At 36.1% G+C, this 20,552-nt stretch overlaps 1 protein-coding gene across 1 annotated transcript in view; it reads left to right on the top strand.

Moving 5' to 3' along the window:
- The first annotated feature begins 822 nt into the window (after window positions 1-822).
- Window positions 823-20,552, top strand: part of mapk1 (mitogen-activated protein kinase 1) — a 30,172-nt gene continuing 10,442 nt past the window's right edge. The window contains exons 1-4 of the mRNA XM_079607304.1: window positions 823-1,269; window positions 16,422-16,604; window positions 18,773-18,962; window positions 20,270-20,386. Of these exons, the coding sequence (XP_079463430.1) occupies window positions 1,124-1,269; window positions 16,422-16,604; window positions 18,773-18,962; window positions 20,270-20,386 (636 nt within the window). The 5' untranslated portion in view covers window positions 823-1,123. The remainder of the gene's footprint in view (window positions 1,270-16,421; window positions 16,605-18,772; window positions 18,963-20,269; window positions 20,387-20,552) is intronic.

Here is a 20,552-nt window from a genome sequence, read left to right as displayed (position 1 = left end):
CAATCCTGTATGAATTTCTTTCTTTTGCTGAACACAAAAAAATATATTTTGAAGAATGTCGATAACCATACAGTTCAGAAAAAATTTGGTTACCGACATTCTTCAAAAATATCTTCTTTTGTGTTCAGCAGACAAAAGAAACTGGTTTGAAACAACTTGAGAGTGAGTAATGATGACATAATTATAATTTTTAAATTAAGTGACCTATCCCTTTAACAGAAATTAACTCTTGGCATATTTGTTTCACATCAATACTGTCCAGTTTGTTCTGTTGGACATGGCACACAGCAATACTGTCAAGTGTCACTTGTCAAAAATATAATTTTTTTTCTTTTTAAAAACAAGCAAGCCCCGCCCAGGTGAGAAATAGTAACAAAAGTAACGCAACACATTACTTTCCATAAAAGTAACTAAGCACTTTAGTTACCTTTTAGGGAGTAACACAATATTGTAACGCATTACTTTTAAAAGTAACTTTCCCGAACACGGTTTATACGTGCTGCTTATGATATGCTTAAACTGAACTCAATCCGTGTTTTTTTTTTTTTTTTTTTTTTTTTTGAATTTTAATAATAACAAAACAGTTTACACACAAGAACAAAAGTACATATAATCCGTGTTACAAATGGAGAGTATCCGTGTCTCCACAACATGATATATATGTTTATAATTTTCTAATTAGTAGATTAATAATTTTGTAAAATCAGGATGACCAACCCATCATAAATCCCGATTATATCAACAGATTATCCTTGTCTTTAAAACCTCTTGAGAACTGAAGTGTAACTTCTATCTCTATGGTAACCACTCTCCGCTCCCTGCCCACGTGATCTGCTCCTTTACTTCCTGCGGCAACACTCTCTCGCTCGCGCTACCTCTGCTCCTGCAGTCAGTCAGTCTCACCACGCGCCGATTACTATCACTACATGCCAGTCAACAACGTTCCAGTCGTCCCTTTCCTTTCACTCTGACGCGAAGTCTTCGGTTTCGTTCAAACACGTCGCTTACACTGCCTCTTGCCGTGTTTTATTCAACAGAGGAGCTTTTTCCAGATCTTTATAATCTGCTTTGGGTAAGAAAAGTGCGTTTGTTGTGCGTGTAAAGGCAGCCCAGTTTCTCAGAAATGGCGACAGCTGCGGTATCTGCCCCTGCTGGCGGCGGCCCGAACCCCGGATCCGGTGCCGAGTTGGTCCGCGGTCAGGCTTTCGATGTCGGGCCGCGTTACAGCAACCTCTCGTACATCGGAGAAGGCGCATACGGCATGGTTTGGTAAGATGCGTTTATACTTCTAAACATGTAACCGTTGTTTTCCCCGAGTAGCTTATTGTAATTGTTTCATTTTCTTGTTTGGATTTGTTCATTCAATCACAGCGCTATGCACTTCTCTCGTTAACATGGACGTGCTGCTTTCGCTTGAAACCAGTTGCATGCACTTTTCTTTTTTTATGCTGGACTTTTACGCATTTCCCCCCTGAGTTTTAGTTCGCATTGACTGAAAGAGACAAGTTCACACAGAGTCTGACATCTGTCAAAGCAGCTCTGATCATGCTGCTACTGGAAATTCATTATTCAGACATTATGCATTGCAAATGTAGTTTTTAAGCTGTGTTTTTTTCTCTCTGTCAAATGCATTTGGTGTAACGATCAACTTGATGACATTGTAATTAGGCCTAAATTTAGTTGATGTACTTCCCACTAAATTTAATATCACAATTGCTTTGCACTGATTTGCAGGAACGTGCTCGTGCATGATCTCTGGGTCAGTTCCAGTCTGTAAATGCAACAATATTGTGCGGTTTTAGCTGAGACCAGACATCAGGCATTGATTAAAACTTTAGGGATGTATAGACGTGAAATTTGCGCAGTGCTTTTCCAGGAATGTCAAGGTGGCAGGGCTCTCCAGGGCGGCGTGGGCACGGGCTCCCCAAGGTTGTGCAAAAGTGGTAGGAACAAGAGGCACTTGGATGCATTTCGCTGTTGGATCTGCCCACGAAAAACAGTTGAAATTGATAGTCCTTGAGTTGGACCTACTCTAACTTTAACCGTTGGCTAGGTATACTAGAGTGGATGAGCATCATTTTTTCCAAAAATAAATGTATCACCAAGTTCCCAAGACTTGGTGAATGTTACCTAATTTGTAAGTCAAATATGTATGCAGCTAGATTTATACAGTGGTGTTGAAATTGTATAACAAAGGAGAATTGTTATGGTTAAGTTTCTAGTTAGCTTTGTTACAGTTGAGAGACTGCTGGCTCGAATTTGCAGTCTGATCGCCCATCTGTTCTGGTGAGAGGAGTCCGTTGGCTAAACGAATGAGCTCATCGCTGGCAGGCCTAGTTTTGCTCTTCTCGCACGGATGAATGAATGGTTCACACCCACTTCCAACAGCTACAGACTAGAACAAGCCACCCTGGGTTGACTGTCATATGGACGTGTAGGCCCGTAACATGTTGTGCTGTACAGGCTGTAACAGCACTGAAGCCTTTATGCAGCCTTGCTTTTGACTGACAACAACAGCATTTGCTAAAGAGTTTGAGCTAAGAAGAATGTTGATTTGATAATATAATTCAATACGATGTTCTACTGGAGGATAAACGTGCATGCTAGGCTTGCTGTCATTTATTAAGACAAGGTGTCTTAAATATTGTACCCTTGCAAAAAAAGTATTTTTTTCTCTACTTTTGTGTGTGTGTACGTATATGTAAACAACACACAAAAGGATGTTGGGTAAGATTTGTGTTTTTGAAAGAAGTCTCTTATACTCGCCCAGGCTGCATTTATTTGATAGAAATACAGTAAAAACAGTGATATTGTGAAATATTATTACAATTGAAAATAAGTAAAAAAAAAAATGTATATATTTTATTTATTCTTGTAATGCAAAGCTGAATTTTCAGCATCACTACTCCAGTCTTCAGTGTCACATGATCCTTAATTTATTCACAAAATAGATTATTTTTTTATTTTTTTTGCTGACATCTGTTTTGAAGTACCATTATGAAGAGCTGCTGATGTCTACTCGGGTGTCAGAATAGACGCCATAATGAATTTTACAATTGAAAACGAGGCTGTGAGGGATAGACGTACAATGGCACGTCTTAGATCACGTCATTTTCACAGCTCACAACTTAAAAAAAAAATAATAATAATGCATTTTTTGTCTACTTTTTTTTTTTTTGGATATACGTTTTGTCAACTAAACAATTGTTATGTTAAACAACAGTACAATCCATGGAACGCACTGCACAGCCTTGTTTTAATTCCTGTCAAAAATTAAATAAGGCACTACCCTGACTAATGTCTATCAGAGTCATAATATCCTTTGATTCCCTAATAGTTCCTTTTAATTCATTTAGTCAATTGAGGTGATCCCATTTTTGCCATATTCTACAGATGCACTGTCTCACTGTCCTCAAATGCTGCTCTGCTTGATTGGGAGTCTGGATGTTCTAATGGATTTTGCTTCGTGCATTACACTCCACTCCTGTGTCCATGAGGAAGCGTTTCGTGTGACCGCCATCCTGTCCTGTATTATGCAAAACAAAACATGCTGCTCCCAGTAATTTTGGCAAGCCAGTAAATGTAATGCAAGTCATAAACAATAGGCTGTTTGATTGCAATCAGACATCAAATCATCAATTTCCTTGAATACTAGAATATTAGTTTAGTTTATTTTTATTTGATAGGGACAAAGCATGTTTGAACATGTGTACACAATGTAAACAAGCCGGATTATAGCAACATTGCTAATTTACGTCCGTAGTCCCTACTAGGCAGGTACACACAAGAACAAATACTCAACTATACACAAAACACTACTAAAAATACCCAAAAATACATTACAAAAATTACTAAGAAAAATGTTTACACACCTGATTTTTCATAAGCCACTACTTTAGATGTTCTTTAAAAGTGTGATAAGTAGAACATTGTCGTATTGTCTGCGGTACACTATTAAAATATTTGCTCCCTATCACAGATAATACTTTCTGACCAAAAGATGTTCGCCTATATGGTACTTCACAAATCCCCTCTACTGATAGACCTGGAACCAATACCACAATCTGTCCTCTGTTTTATGAATTATTTCAACGGAGGTGGGGTAAGCCCATGCCAGATCTTATAAATAAAACAAAAACATGCATAATTGAAATTTTGTTCATTTTCAAAACTATTATCATTTTCAATAAATATATATATTTTTTTAATTTTACAGTGATGAAATGAGAGGTTTTTTTTATCCAACACTTTTATCGCCGCCTTATACAGTGTTTCTATTAACTTTAGAGTTGTCACCTGTGAATGACCAGCTATTGAAACAATACTGAATATGTGAAAATCATTGAATATAAATACAACCTTGCAGCACCAACTGTCAAGAATGGCCTAATGTGCTTAAAATTCTTTAAATAAAATTTTACAATATTAGAAACTTTTTTACATGGCTTTTAAAAGTGAGAGTAGAATTCAAAGTAACCCCAAGATATGTAAACTCTTTAACAACTTCAAGTTCCTCTCCTCTCAGGAATACATTTGAATTGTTAGTCCCATCTCTACTAACCGTTTTGAGAACATCATACACAGTTTTTTGGTGTTCAATAATAAACCTGTTCTGGTAAGCCAATCCTGTATATTAATCATAGCAGAAAATTCTTAGCATACAACTGAACATTTACATCCTTATCATCCAGATCATTAATATAAAGTGAAAATAGAATTGGTCCTAAAATAGAACCTTGTGGAACCCCCTTGGGGCAAGCAATGTGAGAAGATGTTATACCATCAATACATACACATTGTTTACTATTTGAAAGATAAGATTTTATCCAAAGTATTGCCTCCTCTGAAAAATTAAAATTTGTTAGTTTAGATAAAAGCACCTGATGGTCAACAGTGTCAAATGCATTCTTTAGATCTAAAAAGACAGCATACCAACAGCATATGAAGAACGTTTACAGTTGCAAGAGCATTGCAGCAGATATTCTGAACTGATGACGTCCATGATCTTGGATCTGCTTTGTATACCAGACTCATTTGTAAACACAAAACCTTTCCAGTAACTGCAACTGCGGGTCAGTTTCCTCCAATACCGTCCACCGGCCCGGCATTCGCTGAGAGGCCCCCTGTGATGTAATAGCTGGAGAATGTGGAGTTTAGCTGTGTTACTGAGGGAGGTTGGGAACATGCTGGGTTTCAGTTTTAAACCAGAGAGTGAGTGAATGAGTGAAGTCAGGGCAGGAAATGGAAGGGAAGGGGCGGGTAAGTGGATTTAGGAATGGAGAAAGTGAGGCGAAAGGCTGCAGTCCATTTTGTTGTTCTGCCGCACTGAAGCGGTGATTCCCGTAAACGTGTGTGTGTGTGTGTGTGTGTACGCACGCGCTTGTGCCCATTGTTTAACAGCGTCTAATTACTGGAGGTGACGTTCTCTGTAGATTCACACGACAAGTGTAATTAAGCTGTATTATCGAGACTTAAATACAGCTTTTAGTGTTTTGGGTATAAATTAACAAGATGTTAAATATATTCTTGATATTGAACACGTTGTCTTGCAGATTGAGGATTGGCATAATGTTTGTGCCTAAACAGCTGTGGCTTGCAAACGTTTTGCAGATTTTCAGTGTCTATGAAAGGGTCCATAGATGCTTTGAGATGCGTCCATAAGCAATTTCAAAGCATCACCAAATAATTTGATTATGCCATGCGCTAGGCTAGACCATAGGCTACATTCATAAGTAATAGATACTTAAAAAATAATTATATGGTAACACTTTACAACAAGGTCTCATTTGTTAGCATTAGTTAATCCATTAGCTAACATGAACTAACAAGAAGCAATATATTTTCACAAGATTTATTCTCTGTTCAATTATCCAACTATCAATTCCCAGTAGACATATTCAAGCTCCACCCATTGGTGTTTCTCGTCTGAGAAGCGTTTCCACCTTAAATGTTAAGAAGTTTTTTTTGTGACATTTTAAGGATGTATTAGTAAATGTTTATATTAAAAATAATAATAAAAGCTGTAGAAGTATTGTTTATTGTTAGTTCATGTTAATGAATGAAACCTTATTGTGACCTTATGTGTTACCAATTATCTCTTAAACATTTCTGTTAAATGTTCTCTAGTTTGATCACATATTCCAGAGATAGTTAATGCAGGTTGTTTTTGCCTTTGGCTCAAGTTTATGACTTGATGTAAGTTTGTTTTGAGAAATATATTTGCATTTTTCACCTAGATGACCGTATGAATTGTAAAAGAAAAATCGTGCCTCTTTCAGATGTACAAATAGTTTACTGATATCTCTTATGTTTTATGTTATTGTATGTTTTTTTTAATTGCTTTTTAGGCTTCTTGATCAGATGCATTTATTTATTAGGAGCCGTTCAATTGATGCGCAATACTTGTCGGCTCTGAAGACTGCAGAGATTGTTGTGTGTGTTCTAAATAATCCTTTGACTACAATATGTTTTTACTTGCCGGCTTAATTCTCAAAAGTGTTGCGACACTTATGTGGTATGCTGTTATTGCAGAAGTGGCTCTGTGGGTAGTGGCTCTAAACCTTAAGGATGAATGCTGCAGGATTGACTATACCAGTTCCAGTTCTCTGGACATGACCCTGCCTCATGTACTTCATAGTTTTTCTCTGTGCTATCGTCATAACACTGAAGTAAAAGTGATTGTATTTGTTGATTATTTGGAAAATACTGGAGCATAATAGTCTCATTTCAATTTTATTCTGCACTGTTCACAGAATTTTTCCCCCTTAATTTTCTACAAACGGCATTCACTAATGTCATAAAGCATCCTTCCGCTAATTGTGTGGCTTCTGGTTTATTTTGTGAAAATACTTTATTCAGAATTTTGTGGTTGCACTCCAAGAATAAATGCTTTAAGAATTCACACTTTCAGTTTCCAGAGAGGAGCCCATAGATGCTTTGAAACGTAATAATAGCACACTGAACATTCATAGGTAATGTTTAAGACAATTATCTGGTAACACTTTACAATAAGGTCTCATTAGTTCATGCAATAACTAACAATGCATGCATTAACTAACGTGAAGTAACAATGAGCAATATTTTTACAGCATTTATTAATCTTTGTTAATGTTAGTTAAAAAATACCGTTGTTCTTTGTTTTTAATTGCAGAGCATTAACTTTTTTTAACCTTTTACATTTTCAAAATGTATTAGTAAATGTAAACGCTAACATAGATTAAGATTATTGAATACTGTAGAAATATAGTTTGTTGTTAACTGATGTTGTTAACAAATGAAACCTTATTGTGACTTTAGGTGATATCAGTCATCTCAGTTATATTGTGCTTTTAGTAATAAAACCACAGTTATTTCTTCTGCTTATTAGGTGATTTATACAAATTTTCCTCCATTGTTTGAGGGTAAGAGTTTCCTGTTGCTGCGACCATTAAACGCGTCACTCCGGTCCTGGTGTAAAGGCTTTTCTCTCTATGGCTGTTTGCTTTAGCATGTTATCTATAGCTGTAGTAAATCGAGATCTGTGCCTTCGTTGCAAATAGCACCTCTTCATTATTGTTCAAATTACGAATAATAATTACTATATTGACTGTTTGTCCACTTGAGCTTGAGTTCAGTAAATGCAGTCCACTTGTGCAGGTTGAATTTCCTGTGATGTGAATCGAATATGTTTCTGTTCTTCTTTGTACATAGCTAAGAATTGTATATTAGATTTTAGCTGAGACGGGTCAAGAGTTTTTTATGACTTTAGAATAACAATTTCTGGAGCACTTGTTTCTTGGTCTGCCAACATATATTATATTAACCTTAGGGCTGCACGATTAATCAGATTTTATTTGTGACCACCATTTCTGCTTCTCTTGATTATTCAAGCATAAAAGTGTTTGATATTTGCAAAACATGAATCTTGACAATGTGTGCTATTGTATGCACTTGCACAATTTTTGTGCTACAATACGACATCTTTTGTTGTTGTTTTAATATAAACCATTAACTTGATTTAAATTTCTAAGTAATATTAGGAATTTCACAGTTTTTGAGATGCTTAAGGTTTTAAGAGTTTTCATAGTGTAAAAAGTGTTTTAAGGGTGCAGTAAGCGATTTCTGAGCAACACTGTTGATATTTGAAATCAACCCAATCAAACACACCCCTCCCTTCATTGCTCCACCCCCAAAATGTACGAAAACGCAATGCTAGAGTGGATGTCTCTATCATAGATGAAAATAAAGTGAAGATGACGAATGAACCACAAGGAAGAGAAAAAAAATTAACATAGATCACACAATAGTATATAGAAGCAAGTTGCTTTTCTAAAATTAACACGGGTCCTAAACCACTCGTCTGATCACATCACTGAAAAAATAATGGTTATTCCTCTGACTTTTTCTCATTTGTAATGTCTCTCAGACATCTCTCTTTCTACAGTTTTTCTTCAAACCTCCCTCTTGCTCACTCTCTCTCTCAAGCTACACTCTAAAAAATGCTGGGTTGTTTTAACCCAATTTTGGGTCAAATATGGACAAATCCAAACGTTGGATTAAAAATGCATTATAAAAATTTAACCCAACGGCTGGGTTTGTCCATATTTGACCCAAAATTGGGTTAAAACAACCCAGCATTTTTTTAGTGTATACAAGCTATACAAACTATACAAAAAAGTGACTATACAAAACACAAGCGATAACCTGTATTTGTTATTATTACTTAATCAAAACAACTCAGCTGCAGTTTGATCGACAGTTATCTGTTTTTGCAAATTAACTCTTCTGTTGTAAATGGGCGAGGATGTGCAATTTTCAAAGAGTTTAATTAAACGTTCATGTTATTATTACTATATTTTGGTTGCATTTGTGAGGTAATAAAAATGTAACTGGTTGTGTAAACTTGGTACATAATCTCTAAATATCGATCAATCAATGGATATTGCCCTGAATCGTAATCGTATCGCAGATTTTTTTGAGGTATCAGCAAATATCACATCGCTGGCTGAGAGAATCAATATCACACCGTATCGTGATGAACTGTCCGATTTACACCCCTTTAAACATTTCAGTATTTAGAGAGCGTAGGGAGATTGATTTGATTACGCCGTTTGCAGTGCTTCATGGGAATGGACGGAGCATAAGAGCTATTTTTGAAGTGGGATGCTTTTTCGACTCTGATTGGTGTAATTTTCTGTACAGCGTCATGGATAATGTAGTTTTTCACCAGGAATTCCAGTGTTAAGCAATTATTTTAAAAATAAGCTGCAATAATGCAAGCTGATTGCTTTAGCAGAAGCAAATACCATTAACCTCGTAGCTCACAGTAAATCAGTCTTTAAAGGTTTATAAGTTATTTAAAATCAATGTCCTTATGGAGAAAATGTATGTTTTTACTTGCGGAACTGTTGCACTCTGTTGTATGTCCAATAATTACACTTTCTTTAATGCACCCTTGTGTGTGCAAAAATGCAGACAAATATATTAGTCAATGCATGTACAAGCTCACACATGCCTGCGTTTAAACACACACACACACACGCTGTTTGAGTGCAGGCTGTGTGGCTACTGCCTGGGCCGTCCCTCCATGCCAAACTCCGCCACGATGCCAGTCTCCATGGCAACCCTTCTGCCAAGGACGTCAATCCGCCGTCACATGAACCAGCCTGACTGAGAGGAGTGTCAGAAGAAGGCAAACGAGGGAGCGAAAGAGAGGGAGAGCAATTAATTTTGTTCTTATTTGCATTGTTGGTTATTTTTGTAGACTTTGACCAGGCATGTCAAGAACATGCCCATATCAGGGTGGGAAATAACTTGTTTCACGTTAGTTAAAAAATGGTTGCAATTCAAGATGGTTAATTTATTAATAGTCGTGTTTGCCAAATTTCGAAGGCAATCTTCACTATTGGTACAACCATTAAAGCGGAAGTCTGCTAGATTTTTTTTATCATATTCAATGAAACTGACACTATGCTCCTATTATGCAATCGTTAAAGACATGTCTCCTTGTATACAAACTTTTTGGAACTTCTTTGAAATTGAATCAAGAACCCTAGGATTCTATTTAGAACCCCATTGAACCTGTAGCATCGTGGTGATGACTTTTGCCCTGGCAAACTCCCCTCACATTTCCTTCTTCAAATGTAAAAAGCTAGTTTTGTGAAGTAAGGCCTGTTTGATCCGCTTGTTCAGTCTCCAAAGAATGGTGAAACCGTTCAACCTAGTTAATGTCTTTAAGATTTTCTGGTTTATAGAATGTGAAAAGCTTCTTATTGGCACAGCTGTAAATATGCAGGCGTTTCTGGGTTAGGAACAGAAAAGAAAGGATTATCCAGCCTTGTGGTGTCCCGGCCCCATTTTCGACGAGCTTTAGAAGCGCCGTCACCCTCAGAAGGTGCATTTAAATAGAAGCATCTCTGTTTTCTTCAAGCGTTTGGAGAAGCATGCTAAAAGGGATCTTATGAATCCACAAATAGGCATGTAAAACGCATATATAATCATGCCATATTGCATAACGCATCTAAATGGGTGAATCTTATGAAACCGAGCAACTGTCTGGGTAATGTTTCACCCCAAAACCAAATGAAAGTAATTTTTAGGGTTTGGATAATATATGACGTTTTTTTAATGACAGTTGAATACATATACTCCCAGTTCTCATTAAAGGGTTAGTTCACCCAAAAATGAAAATAATGTCATTAATGACTCACCCTCATGTCGTTCTAAGCCCGTAAGACCTCCGTTCATCTTCGGAACACAGTTTAAGATATTTTAGATTTAGTCCGAGAGCTTTCTGTCCCTCCATTGAAACTGTATATACAGTCTACTGGCCATGTCCATAAAGGTAATAAAAAGATCTCAAAGTATACCATGTCACATCAGTGGGTTAGTTAGAATTTTTTGAAGCATCGAAAATACTTTTTGGTCCAAAAATAACACAAAATAAGACTTTATTCAGCATTGTATTCTCTCCCTTGTCTGTTGTCAATCCTTCACAGTTACGCTGATGGCGTAAGACGCTGATGACGTGTATTTCTGGTGCGCCCGAGCTTCGTTTACAGTCTGAGGGAAACGCACGCTGTAAAAGTGTCTCATCCGCGACATGCACATTTACGCACCATTAAAAAAATAAAATCCACGCAAACAATGTAGAATAGCTTGAATATAGCGTGCGTCTCCCTCAGACTGTAAACGAAGCTCGGGCGCACCAGATAACACGTCATCAGCGTCTTCCGTCAGCAGCGTCACTGCGGAGTCCTGAACGCAGATTCACAACAGACCCGGGAGAGAATACAATGTGGAATAAAGTCTTATTTTGTTTTATTTTTGGACCAAAAAGTATTTTCGATGCTTCAAAAAATTCTAACTAACCCACTGATGTCACATGGACTACTTTGATGATCTTTTTATTACCTTTATGGACATGGCCAGTAGACTGTATATACAGTTTCAATGGAGGGACAGAATGCTCTCGGACTAAATCTAAAATATCTTAAACTGTGTTCCGAAGATGAACGGAGGTCTTACGGGCTTAGAACGACATGAGGGTGAGTCATTAATGACGTTATTTTCATTTTTGGGTGAACTAAACCTTTAATGTAATGCAAATGATCTCATTCTCATTACTTTAAGAAATAACTACATTAAATGAACTTCTTGTCATGTTTTGGTAATTTAAATTTTGGGGCAAAAAGTGTGATTTAATTATTAATGTTGTTTTTATGATTATTTTTATTTATGATTTTATCCATTATATTTTTATTTTATTTTAATATGAAATAAAGCACATTCCTCCCAGTTCTTATTATCGTAGTGCAACTTATCTCATTCTCATTACTCTAATGTGGGAAAAAACCTTAAATTATGAGGTATTTATGCATTGTAATATTTGTTGTACTGCCTTTAACGTCTGCTGATTTTATTAGACTAAAATAATGAAAAATAACAACTTCTGAACCCGTTATGAGAATTTTGAGTGAAGAAATGTGCTTAGGTGCTGGAAAATTGTTCAATAGGTATGAAAAATGTCAATGCAAAACATTTTAATGGCCTATATATTTTATTTAATTATTATTTATTTAAATGCCTAAAGTAGAAGCAACTTAACTTGGCCGCTCGCTCTAACGTTAGCTTAGAGAAATGTGTGCTATTAACCGCATATCCGAGTGTTTGTGCAGAGTGTTGAAGCTAAAGTATTAGCCGGCGCGGTCACTTAAATTTTTTTCATGCATATGAGAGTAATAAATCATTTAAAACTGTAGAGGGTCTACTTTTATTTGTGTAAACCCGCAATTACAACAAAATGTTATGCTTTTGTAAAGTGAATACGAAAAAAATATGCTCTTTCTGACATCTCGATCTCGGTGACCGTCTCAGCGCGTCACAAAAATGAACGGAAACTAGGCTACTTGCGTCACAAACATGAGAAATATAGGCCTATCTATAGAAAGCTTGAAATGTCTACTTTTGAACAAACCAATTCAAATGGAAGAAAAATACTCTGATTATGTAATCCGTATGAAAGGTGCATTTGTCTCTAAAGGCTCGTCCACTATACAGCGGAGAAGGCGAGTTGGCATCGTCTACTTCATCTTTGCAGCCGACACCGACTCAGAAAACACTAGTTTCTTAAAGTCCCACTCCGATCATATTTTGAGCTATTTTTAAACATTCCCAGTGGTCTTTAAATGATGATTATGCCATTTTTAGCCAAAATCTCAAAACCTGTGCCGTTGTCTGGGACTTCGCTTCAGCAAAGCGGCAGTAGCTCATTAGCAATTCGCCTCTGCGTTGTGGGCGGAGCCGTTGGCACGGAGAAGCATTACAGTATTATATATACACGTTAATTATTATTATCCGAAGTTAATCAAATTTATCACCGATCATTATTTCACTTCGAGACGTCGCGGTAAAAAACAGCTCGACTTCGCCTCAATATTTCATCCCTCCCACAGTGATCAATCAGGACATATTTAGTATCAGTGGATTGCTCAGAATTTCGGGATTATTATGATGCTAATGTCACCGCTATATCTGAAAAACTGACTGACTCTCTCACGAGTGATGGGCTTGACACACGAGGGGACAAACGACTGCGACAGGCGAAACTCGTCGCCACCCGGCGTGTGCAAGTCTACTTGAACCATAGAACGAGCGAGGAATTTCACATGCATGAATGTCGCCTGTTGCTTGGCTGGAGGAGGCTGGCTGCCCTCTCTCATTATGTAATGATGTAATTACTGACGGGATCAGTCTGTGTTCTCCAAACTTTAGTTTTGACGATTGATAGACGGTGAAAAGTGACTTATTTGTTACAGTATGTGTTCCAATTTGAGTATGAGCTCGTGGCCCCGCCCAGTGGAGTTACTACGTCACAACTCCAGTCTATTTTAGCCGGCATTTTAGCGTCTGCTACTGATTCACAGCCATTTGAATGTAGAAATACTCAGAAATACAACTTTGAGCTTATTTTTCTCAAGATATGTCCTCTAACATCAGAAAAATGCCACAAGAACATGTTAACACCTAGAAAAACTGGATTTTCATCGGAGTGGGTGTTTCCTTGCAATTTTTTTTTTACACATTTATAATCATCTGCTACTTTTGCTGGTGCTTTGTGACAAGCTATGCATTCGCTTGAGCGTGGAATAGGCGCATTACGCCTATATTAAAGGTTTAGTATTCCTCCCCAGTACCATATATATTAAATTAATATAAACGTATATAAATATTTAGTCGACTTATGGCTTAAATGAATTACTACTAGTCCTGTGAAAAATCTTTAGTCGGGGGTAGCCCTGGTATTTATCCATTGTAATGTTTGTTGTACCTTTTAACATATCCGATTTCATTTTTAAAAAAGTATGATACATTTTTTTGGGCCCATTATGTTAATGAGAATTTTTTGCTTGTTTAACAATCATAATGAAGTCACGATGTAAATAATTGGAACGGTCAAATAATTGTATTAATTAAATTGAATTATTGTTATTATGATTTTTATTTTTTTTTAAATCTGAACATGAAATGAGCTTTACCCAAATCCCAGTGTTCATAAGTTAAAAGAGTTACACTAAAGACTTTTTGAGTGTCTTTGCTTTGCCTTTCTTGTCCAGTTGTTTCAAATAGACCTTCAGCTACACCTCACCGAGGGTTTGTGCTGATTTTCAGTCTTCAAGATGTTCACATGCAGCAGTCATTCCCCTCCACAGTTTCCACGCAGACCCTGCTTTATTTATAGACATCTTTATTATTTGGTGGCATGACAGCACGCCATTGGAGCGTCTTTTTCCCCCTCCTCTTTCGCACCAAGGGTATCTGGCATTGTCAGAGCATTGTGTAAATTCACTACGAACGCTCAGCCTGTCTCCGCCCCCCTCCTTCACATTACCATGGCAACAGCCTGTTGCATAACTCCTAACCACAAAGTCTCGCCTGTCCGTCTCCGTGGAAACCATGCCTCTCTCCCTTTTTTTCTTGCTGTCTTGCTATGTCTCTCCATCTCTGCTTCTCTCTCTCTCTTATGGTCTTTCTTAACCTCTGCGTAATTTCTCCACTTTCTGTCCTTTAGAGTGTGGTGTGTACAGTGCCAGCCAGATGCTCGATCCGTGAACTTTACACTTGTCAAGATCGAAATCTGCGTCAACAACAACACCAAAAAAAACTCCAGACATATTGAGCCATGGTGTGAAAAATGCAAGTTTAAATGCAGCCGTTCCGTCATAAATTGTGACCTGCTTGACCATGTTTCTGCTGTTCGAGAGAAAATGGTGCAGATGTTGCATTATCGGTGCACCTGACACAGATTTAGCATTAACAGTGTGTCAGCAGTGCGGAGAGTTCAGAGAAATCGTTTGAATCAGGTCATGGTTACGATGAAGATGAGATTACATCTTCAATTTCTTTGCATTCATGGAGCCCATGTGAGAAGAGTGACGCACGCAAAGCCATGTTTAGCTAAAGGTTAGGGGTGATTGACTGGAAAATTAATTATTTATTTAAACTATTAGTAACTTTAAATAACTGTAATAAATGGTTCTTTTATATGGTCTAATTAAAAATGTTGTCATGTTTTTTTTATTATATATAATTAAAATCCATCATTAATATTATCATCATTATTATTTTTGAAAACTTTAGTTAAGTCACATTAAAACTGTCTTGAAAATATTTTTAAGCATTTGTTTTGTGCAACTTCTCAAATGCTAAAAATTTGATTATCCATTAAAAATATTATTATTATTCCTTTTGAAACGGTTATGTTTTTCTTTTATGTGAAGGTCACATGTTTTTGCAACTTCTTAAATGCTCAAAATATGAAAATGCGTCAGAATTATTTTACATTTTTAAAACACGATAAATCTAAAAGTCTGTATATGAATATTTGGTTGATTTATCTATTAAACTTTATTTATTTTACTGTTTTTTACTAAAAAAAATTCTACATATATGAAGGTCATAACTGTCTCAGAAGCTTTTTTTTTTTCAACCATGCTTTTGTTTTTGCTACTTCTGAAATTTTTAAAATATGAATCTTCCTAAAATCCTAAAAAAAATCTATGATAAATAGAGTGAAAAATACGCCATTTTTTAAAATATGTATTTTATTTTTTTTAGACACGTTTTGATCATTCTTCAGTCCTTCAAACATAATTTCCACCACGACCCTGTGTCCACATTTACATTGTGTAACTGTTTTAAAGAAACTTTTCTAAACGTCCGCAGAAGCAGAAGTGCCCAAAATTGAAAGTGATCTACGTTCACATTGTCTTTTCCACTGTCTCACACCTTGTATATTGTGTACTTGACACTTGGTAAAAAGGTTTGTGCAGTAGTCTTTTATTCTTTGATGAATGAGCTATTATGTTTCGTAACTAAAGCCGGATTCACACTGTACTATTTGGGCCACGATTTGGCCGTCTGAGACAAATGTTGAGAACCCTAAAATATTCCCCGGATCCTAGGCCAAAATCTGCAGTCGAATTTAAATATGACCTCTGATTAAAGTCTGCCAGTATCAGAAGTTTTGACCCACAGTCCTGCATTGTGACTTCTCCCTATATAAAACCCGTCCAATCATAAACCAGAACCTGATGATGCAAGAATTAGCGAGACAACTTGCTCCACTTTGCTTTTTTCTTCTTCCATTTTTCTTAAATTCAAGACAAGCAGTGATCAAAATTAGTGCTAGAGATTGTTCTTGTTTGCAAGCCAGCATTTCTATGCCGTATGTACATGCAGTTCACATCACTGAACGTGTCTCGGATTGATGATGTAGTCTGACATGAATGTGATACAGTGTGACATGGCTCACAGCGGGGATCATGTTCGTACGGTCTGACAAGCAACAGTCGTTAAGGACTATTATAAATGGTACAGTGTGAACCCAGTTTAAGAAAAGAGATGCTTGATCTGAAGATGTGTCCTCTTTTGCTTCTTTTCAGCTCGGCGTACGATCGTGATAATAAAGTGCGTGTGGCGATAAAGAAGATCAGTCCGTTTGAGCACCAGACGTACTGTCAGCGCACACTCCGTGAGATTAAAATCCTGCTCCGCTTCAAGCACGAGAACATCATCAACATCAACGACATCATCCGCACACCCACCATCGACCAGATGAAAGACGTGTATCCTTTTTATTAAACCTGGAAATAAACAACGTTTTAGGATTATTTTAAAACAACTTTGCAATGCAGCAAAAAAAAGAGCAGCTGACTGTACAAAGGAGCATTGTCGCTAATTTACTTATTTACTTAGAAATGGTGCTAACACTTTACAATAAGGTTTCATTAGTTAACATTAGTTTATTTTTTTTATTTTTTTGACATGGACATACAATTACATTGGACGAACGTATGCATTTGCTTAAGTGTTTTAGCACGCATGCTAATTTTCAACACCTGTCCACGGGAAGCTTTTAGAAAGAAAATACAATAACAATACTAACAAAAAAGATAACTAAAATATACCATATGATTACAGATTTAAAAAAAAAAAAAATATATATATATATACACTAGTCACTTCTACAGCATTTATTCATCTTTGTTAATGTTAATTTCAACATTTAATAATACATTATTAAAATCAAATGTAGTATTTTGTTAACAGAAGTTAATGTAGTTACATATCCAAACAATGAACAGCTGTATTTTTATTTACTAAAGTTAACAAAGATTAACAAACAGTATTAATGTATTGCTCATGGTTTGTTCATGTTAGTTAAAAGTATACATTAACATGTTAACAAATGAGACCTTATTGTAAAGTGTTACCAATATCTCTAAGTAAATAATCAAATAAGTAAATGTGACAATGATCATGTGGCTTCTTTGTACAGTCAGCTGCTCTTTTTTTTCTTTTCTTTTTTCATGCTGGAGAACATGATCATTAGGTTTTATGTTTATCAGTTCAAATGTTGCCATCATTAAAGCAAAAAGCGACATATTAAGATGTATTTAAATTCAAATTCATTCAATTTTTCAGTTCAGCTTTTCAAATATACATGTTCAGGCTGAAAATACGGCCTCTGGCACAAACAACGATCTTTTCCAACTGTGTAGGCTGAGACAATGCAAAAATCTCTAGTAAAGAGTTAATTTGGGGGCCGAAATCAATAATCGGTAGGCGTGTGGATTGTGAGAGTAGTTGTGTATGATCTAATCGCTGTATTGTTCTTGTGTGATTCCCATCACGCCAGAGCTGCTGTTGAAGGGACTAGAAACAAGATTTACAATTTTCTTTCTTGTGCTTCTGTGTTTCCTGTTGAAATGAATACAGAACATATCAAAAGGCTTGTGCTTTTTGTTGTTGTTGTTGTTTTGAATATCCAGGAGCTTTTAGTTTGTCAAAGCCTGAAATAAACAAAGATTTACTACTTACCATTGTTAGTAGGCATGGGAATTGTGAGCTGTTTAACTAAATCTAATTCTGTTAAGACTATTCTGGTCCCGTAGTGTTTGTACTATTGAGGAATAAATCGTATTTAAAAAAGGTCAAATTTTAGGATTAACTGGCATATACACTAGAGTTCAAAAGATTTTAAAAAAAGTCTCTTATGCTCACCAAGGATGTGTTTATTTGATCAAAAATAATATAGTATAATATTATTACAATTTGAGTGTTTTATATTTTTAACATAAGGATAATATATTTTACGAATATTAATATACAGTATTTTGAAATAAAATGGATTCATGTGATCAAAGCTGATTTTTCAGCATCATTACTCGCGTCACATGACCCTTCAGAAATCATTCTAATATGCTGATTTGCTGCTCAAGAAACATTTCTTATTATTATCAATGTTGAAATCAGTTATGCTACCTAATTTTTATTTTTTAAGAACAGCATTAGTTAAAACTTAATTTTTGTGTAAAATTAAATGCCTTTACTGTCATTTTTTTATCAATTTAACACATCCTTAAATCTATTTATTTGTTTTAAAAAAAATAACATTACTGACTTCAAACTTTTGAATAGTAGTGTAGATATCTGAAAGCTTATAGACATTAAATAAACTCCCCAAAACCCCTTTTTAAAAACATTTAGATTTTAGACTTAATATGTAGAAGTTGCGTATGGTGGAAGCAAGAACATTCATTATCTGATTTTGAAGTACAAAAATGTTCAGAAGATTCTCACATTAAATGTAATGCGTTTCTTCAACTGGCTGCACATACTGAGATCTCCAGTCTAAAGTGTGTGAATATATCATAAGCTTTTATCAGTTCTTATATGCAACCTTTTCTGAACCCCAAGCTTTGTGTTTGACCTTGACATTGACAAACCATAGCTACATTGTACAGGATCTGATGGAGACAGACTTATACAAGCTGTTGAAGACGCAGCACTTGAGCAATGACCACATCTGTTACTTCCTGTACCAGATCTTGCGCGGCCTGAAGTACATCCACTCGGCAAACGTTCTCCACCGAGACCTGAAGCCATCTAACCTTTTGCTCAACACTACTTGTGACCTCAAGGTGAAGCACACTGCGGTTCTAAGCCATCATGCCATTTTAAACACATTTAAAGGTTGTGCGCCATTTCTGCGTCACCAAATGGGATTGAACAAATGTTTTCAGAACGCTACACCTGTCATTTGTACAAAAAAAGCACATAATTTCCATTTTACTAATATTATTTTCTATAAATGTTAAATATGTAGTTTTCCATTGTACAAAACAGCTTGTCCATACAACCTTTAAAAATGTAAGCGAAATTAAATAAAATGATCAAATATTTGTATAATAAATGTAAATGAAAAAAATAAAATTGTGGATCATATATTTGTATTATAAATCTTACAGCGTTCAAAATATTTAAAAAAAAGTACTTATGCTCACCAATGATGCATTTATTTGATCAAAAATAATATAGTAAAATATTATTACAAAAGGATAATATATTTTAAGAATATTAATATACAGTATTTTAAAATAAAATGGATTCATGTGATCAAAGCTGAATTTTCAGTTACTAGCCACTCAGCATTTTCACTGGCCACAATTTTGACATTATACCATGGGGTAAAATTGCCATATAGATATTTTTTACATTATCTCCTAATTTGGCGGCTGTCACTTTACGCCCCGTTATACTGTTACACATGCGTTTTCTTTCTCAACTGTTTCATTCACTTAAACATAACTGACTGTTACGTGAATACTCGCCAAGGCCAGCTTTTTGACATTGTTTTGTGTGTATCTGATAGTTTAATCGCAATAAGCAGTGAAAACGAACTCAATATAGTACTGAGACGCGGCTTTGTGCGTCATATGCGGGAATGAGTAAAATCATGCGCAATCTCACGCCGAAATTCAAGTCCTGTAACACCAACAATATTCATCCAGAGATAACTAAATGAGTGAGTGAAGGGAGGCGGGTTTATGTGTCAACTTGCTGTCAGAGAGAATCATGAGAGCGCAAGAAAGCACAGCTGGTATTGTGCATCAATTCTGCGGAAAATGTTTCATATATTTCAGTATCTAAAAATCTATATTTTTAAAACACTACATTGATTGCACTTACTTTATTTCAGATGCCTTTTAAAAGACAACAGTTGAAAAATGTATATTGTATATAAAATTCAACCAGCTAAAGTGGCTAGTATGAGTGACTGCTGAAATCCACCGGTGGCGGGTGTTAATGATGTCAAGCCCTGCCTTTAACTCTATTGTCATCACATCACACCATTATTGAGTTAAATTCACAGCAGGCTCTCAGCTATGATATCGATGGATATTTGCGTATGTCTGTAACCTCTTTGTTATTGCTTATTTGATCTTAGATCTGTGATTTTGGGCTCGCCCGGGTGGCCGATCCAGACCATGACCACACCGGCTTCCTGACGGAGTACGTAGCTACACGTTGGTACCGCGCACCAGAGATTATGCTCAATTCAAAGGTGAGGTGTTGTTTGGTTGCTCTGTGCGACTGTCAGTCAGCAGTTTGGTGTTCGGCTATTACATTTGTAAGAAATGAATTCAGGTGTCTGGCAATGTCTGTGTATTAATGACATGTTTGTATTCTCTCTCCTGAAGTATTACTCAATGTTCAAATCCTTAGTTAGA

This window comes from Phoxinus phoxinus (assembly GCF_949152265.1).
Source record: "Phoxinus phoxinus genome assembly, chromosome: 3".
NCBI lineage: Eukaryota > Metazoa > Chordata > Actinopteri > Cypriniformes > Leuciscidae > Phoxinus > Phoxinus phoxinus.
The sequence above is the reverse complement of the archived record's forward strand: the minus strand, read 5'-3'. Positions and strand labels throughout refer to the sequence as shown.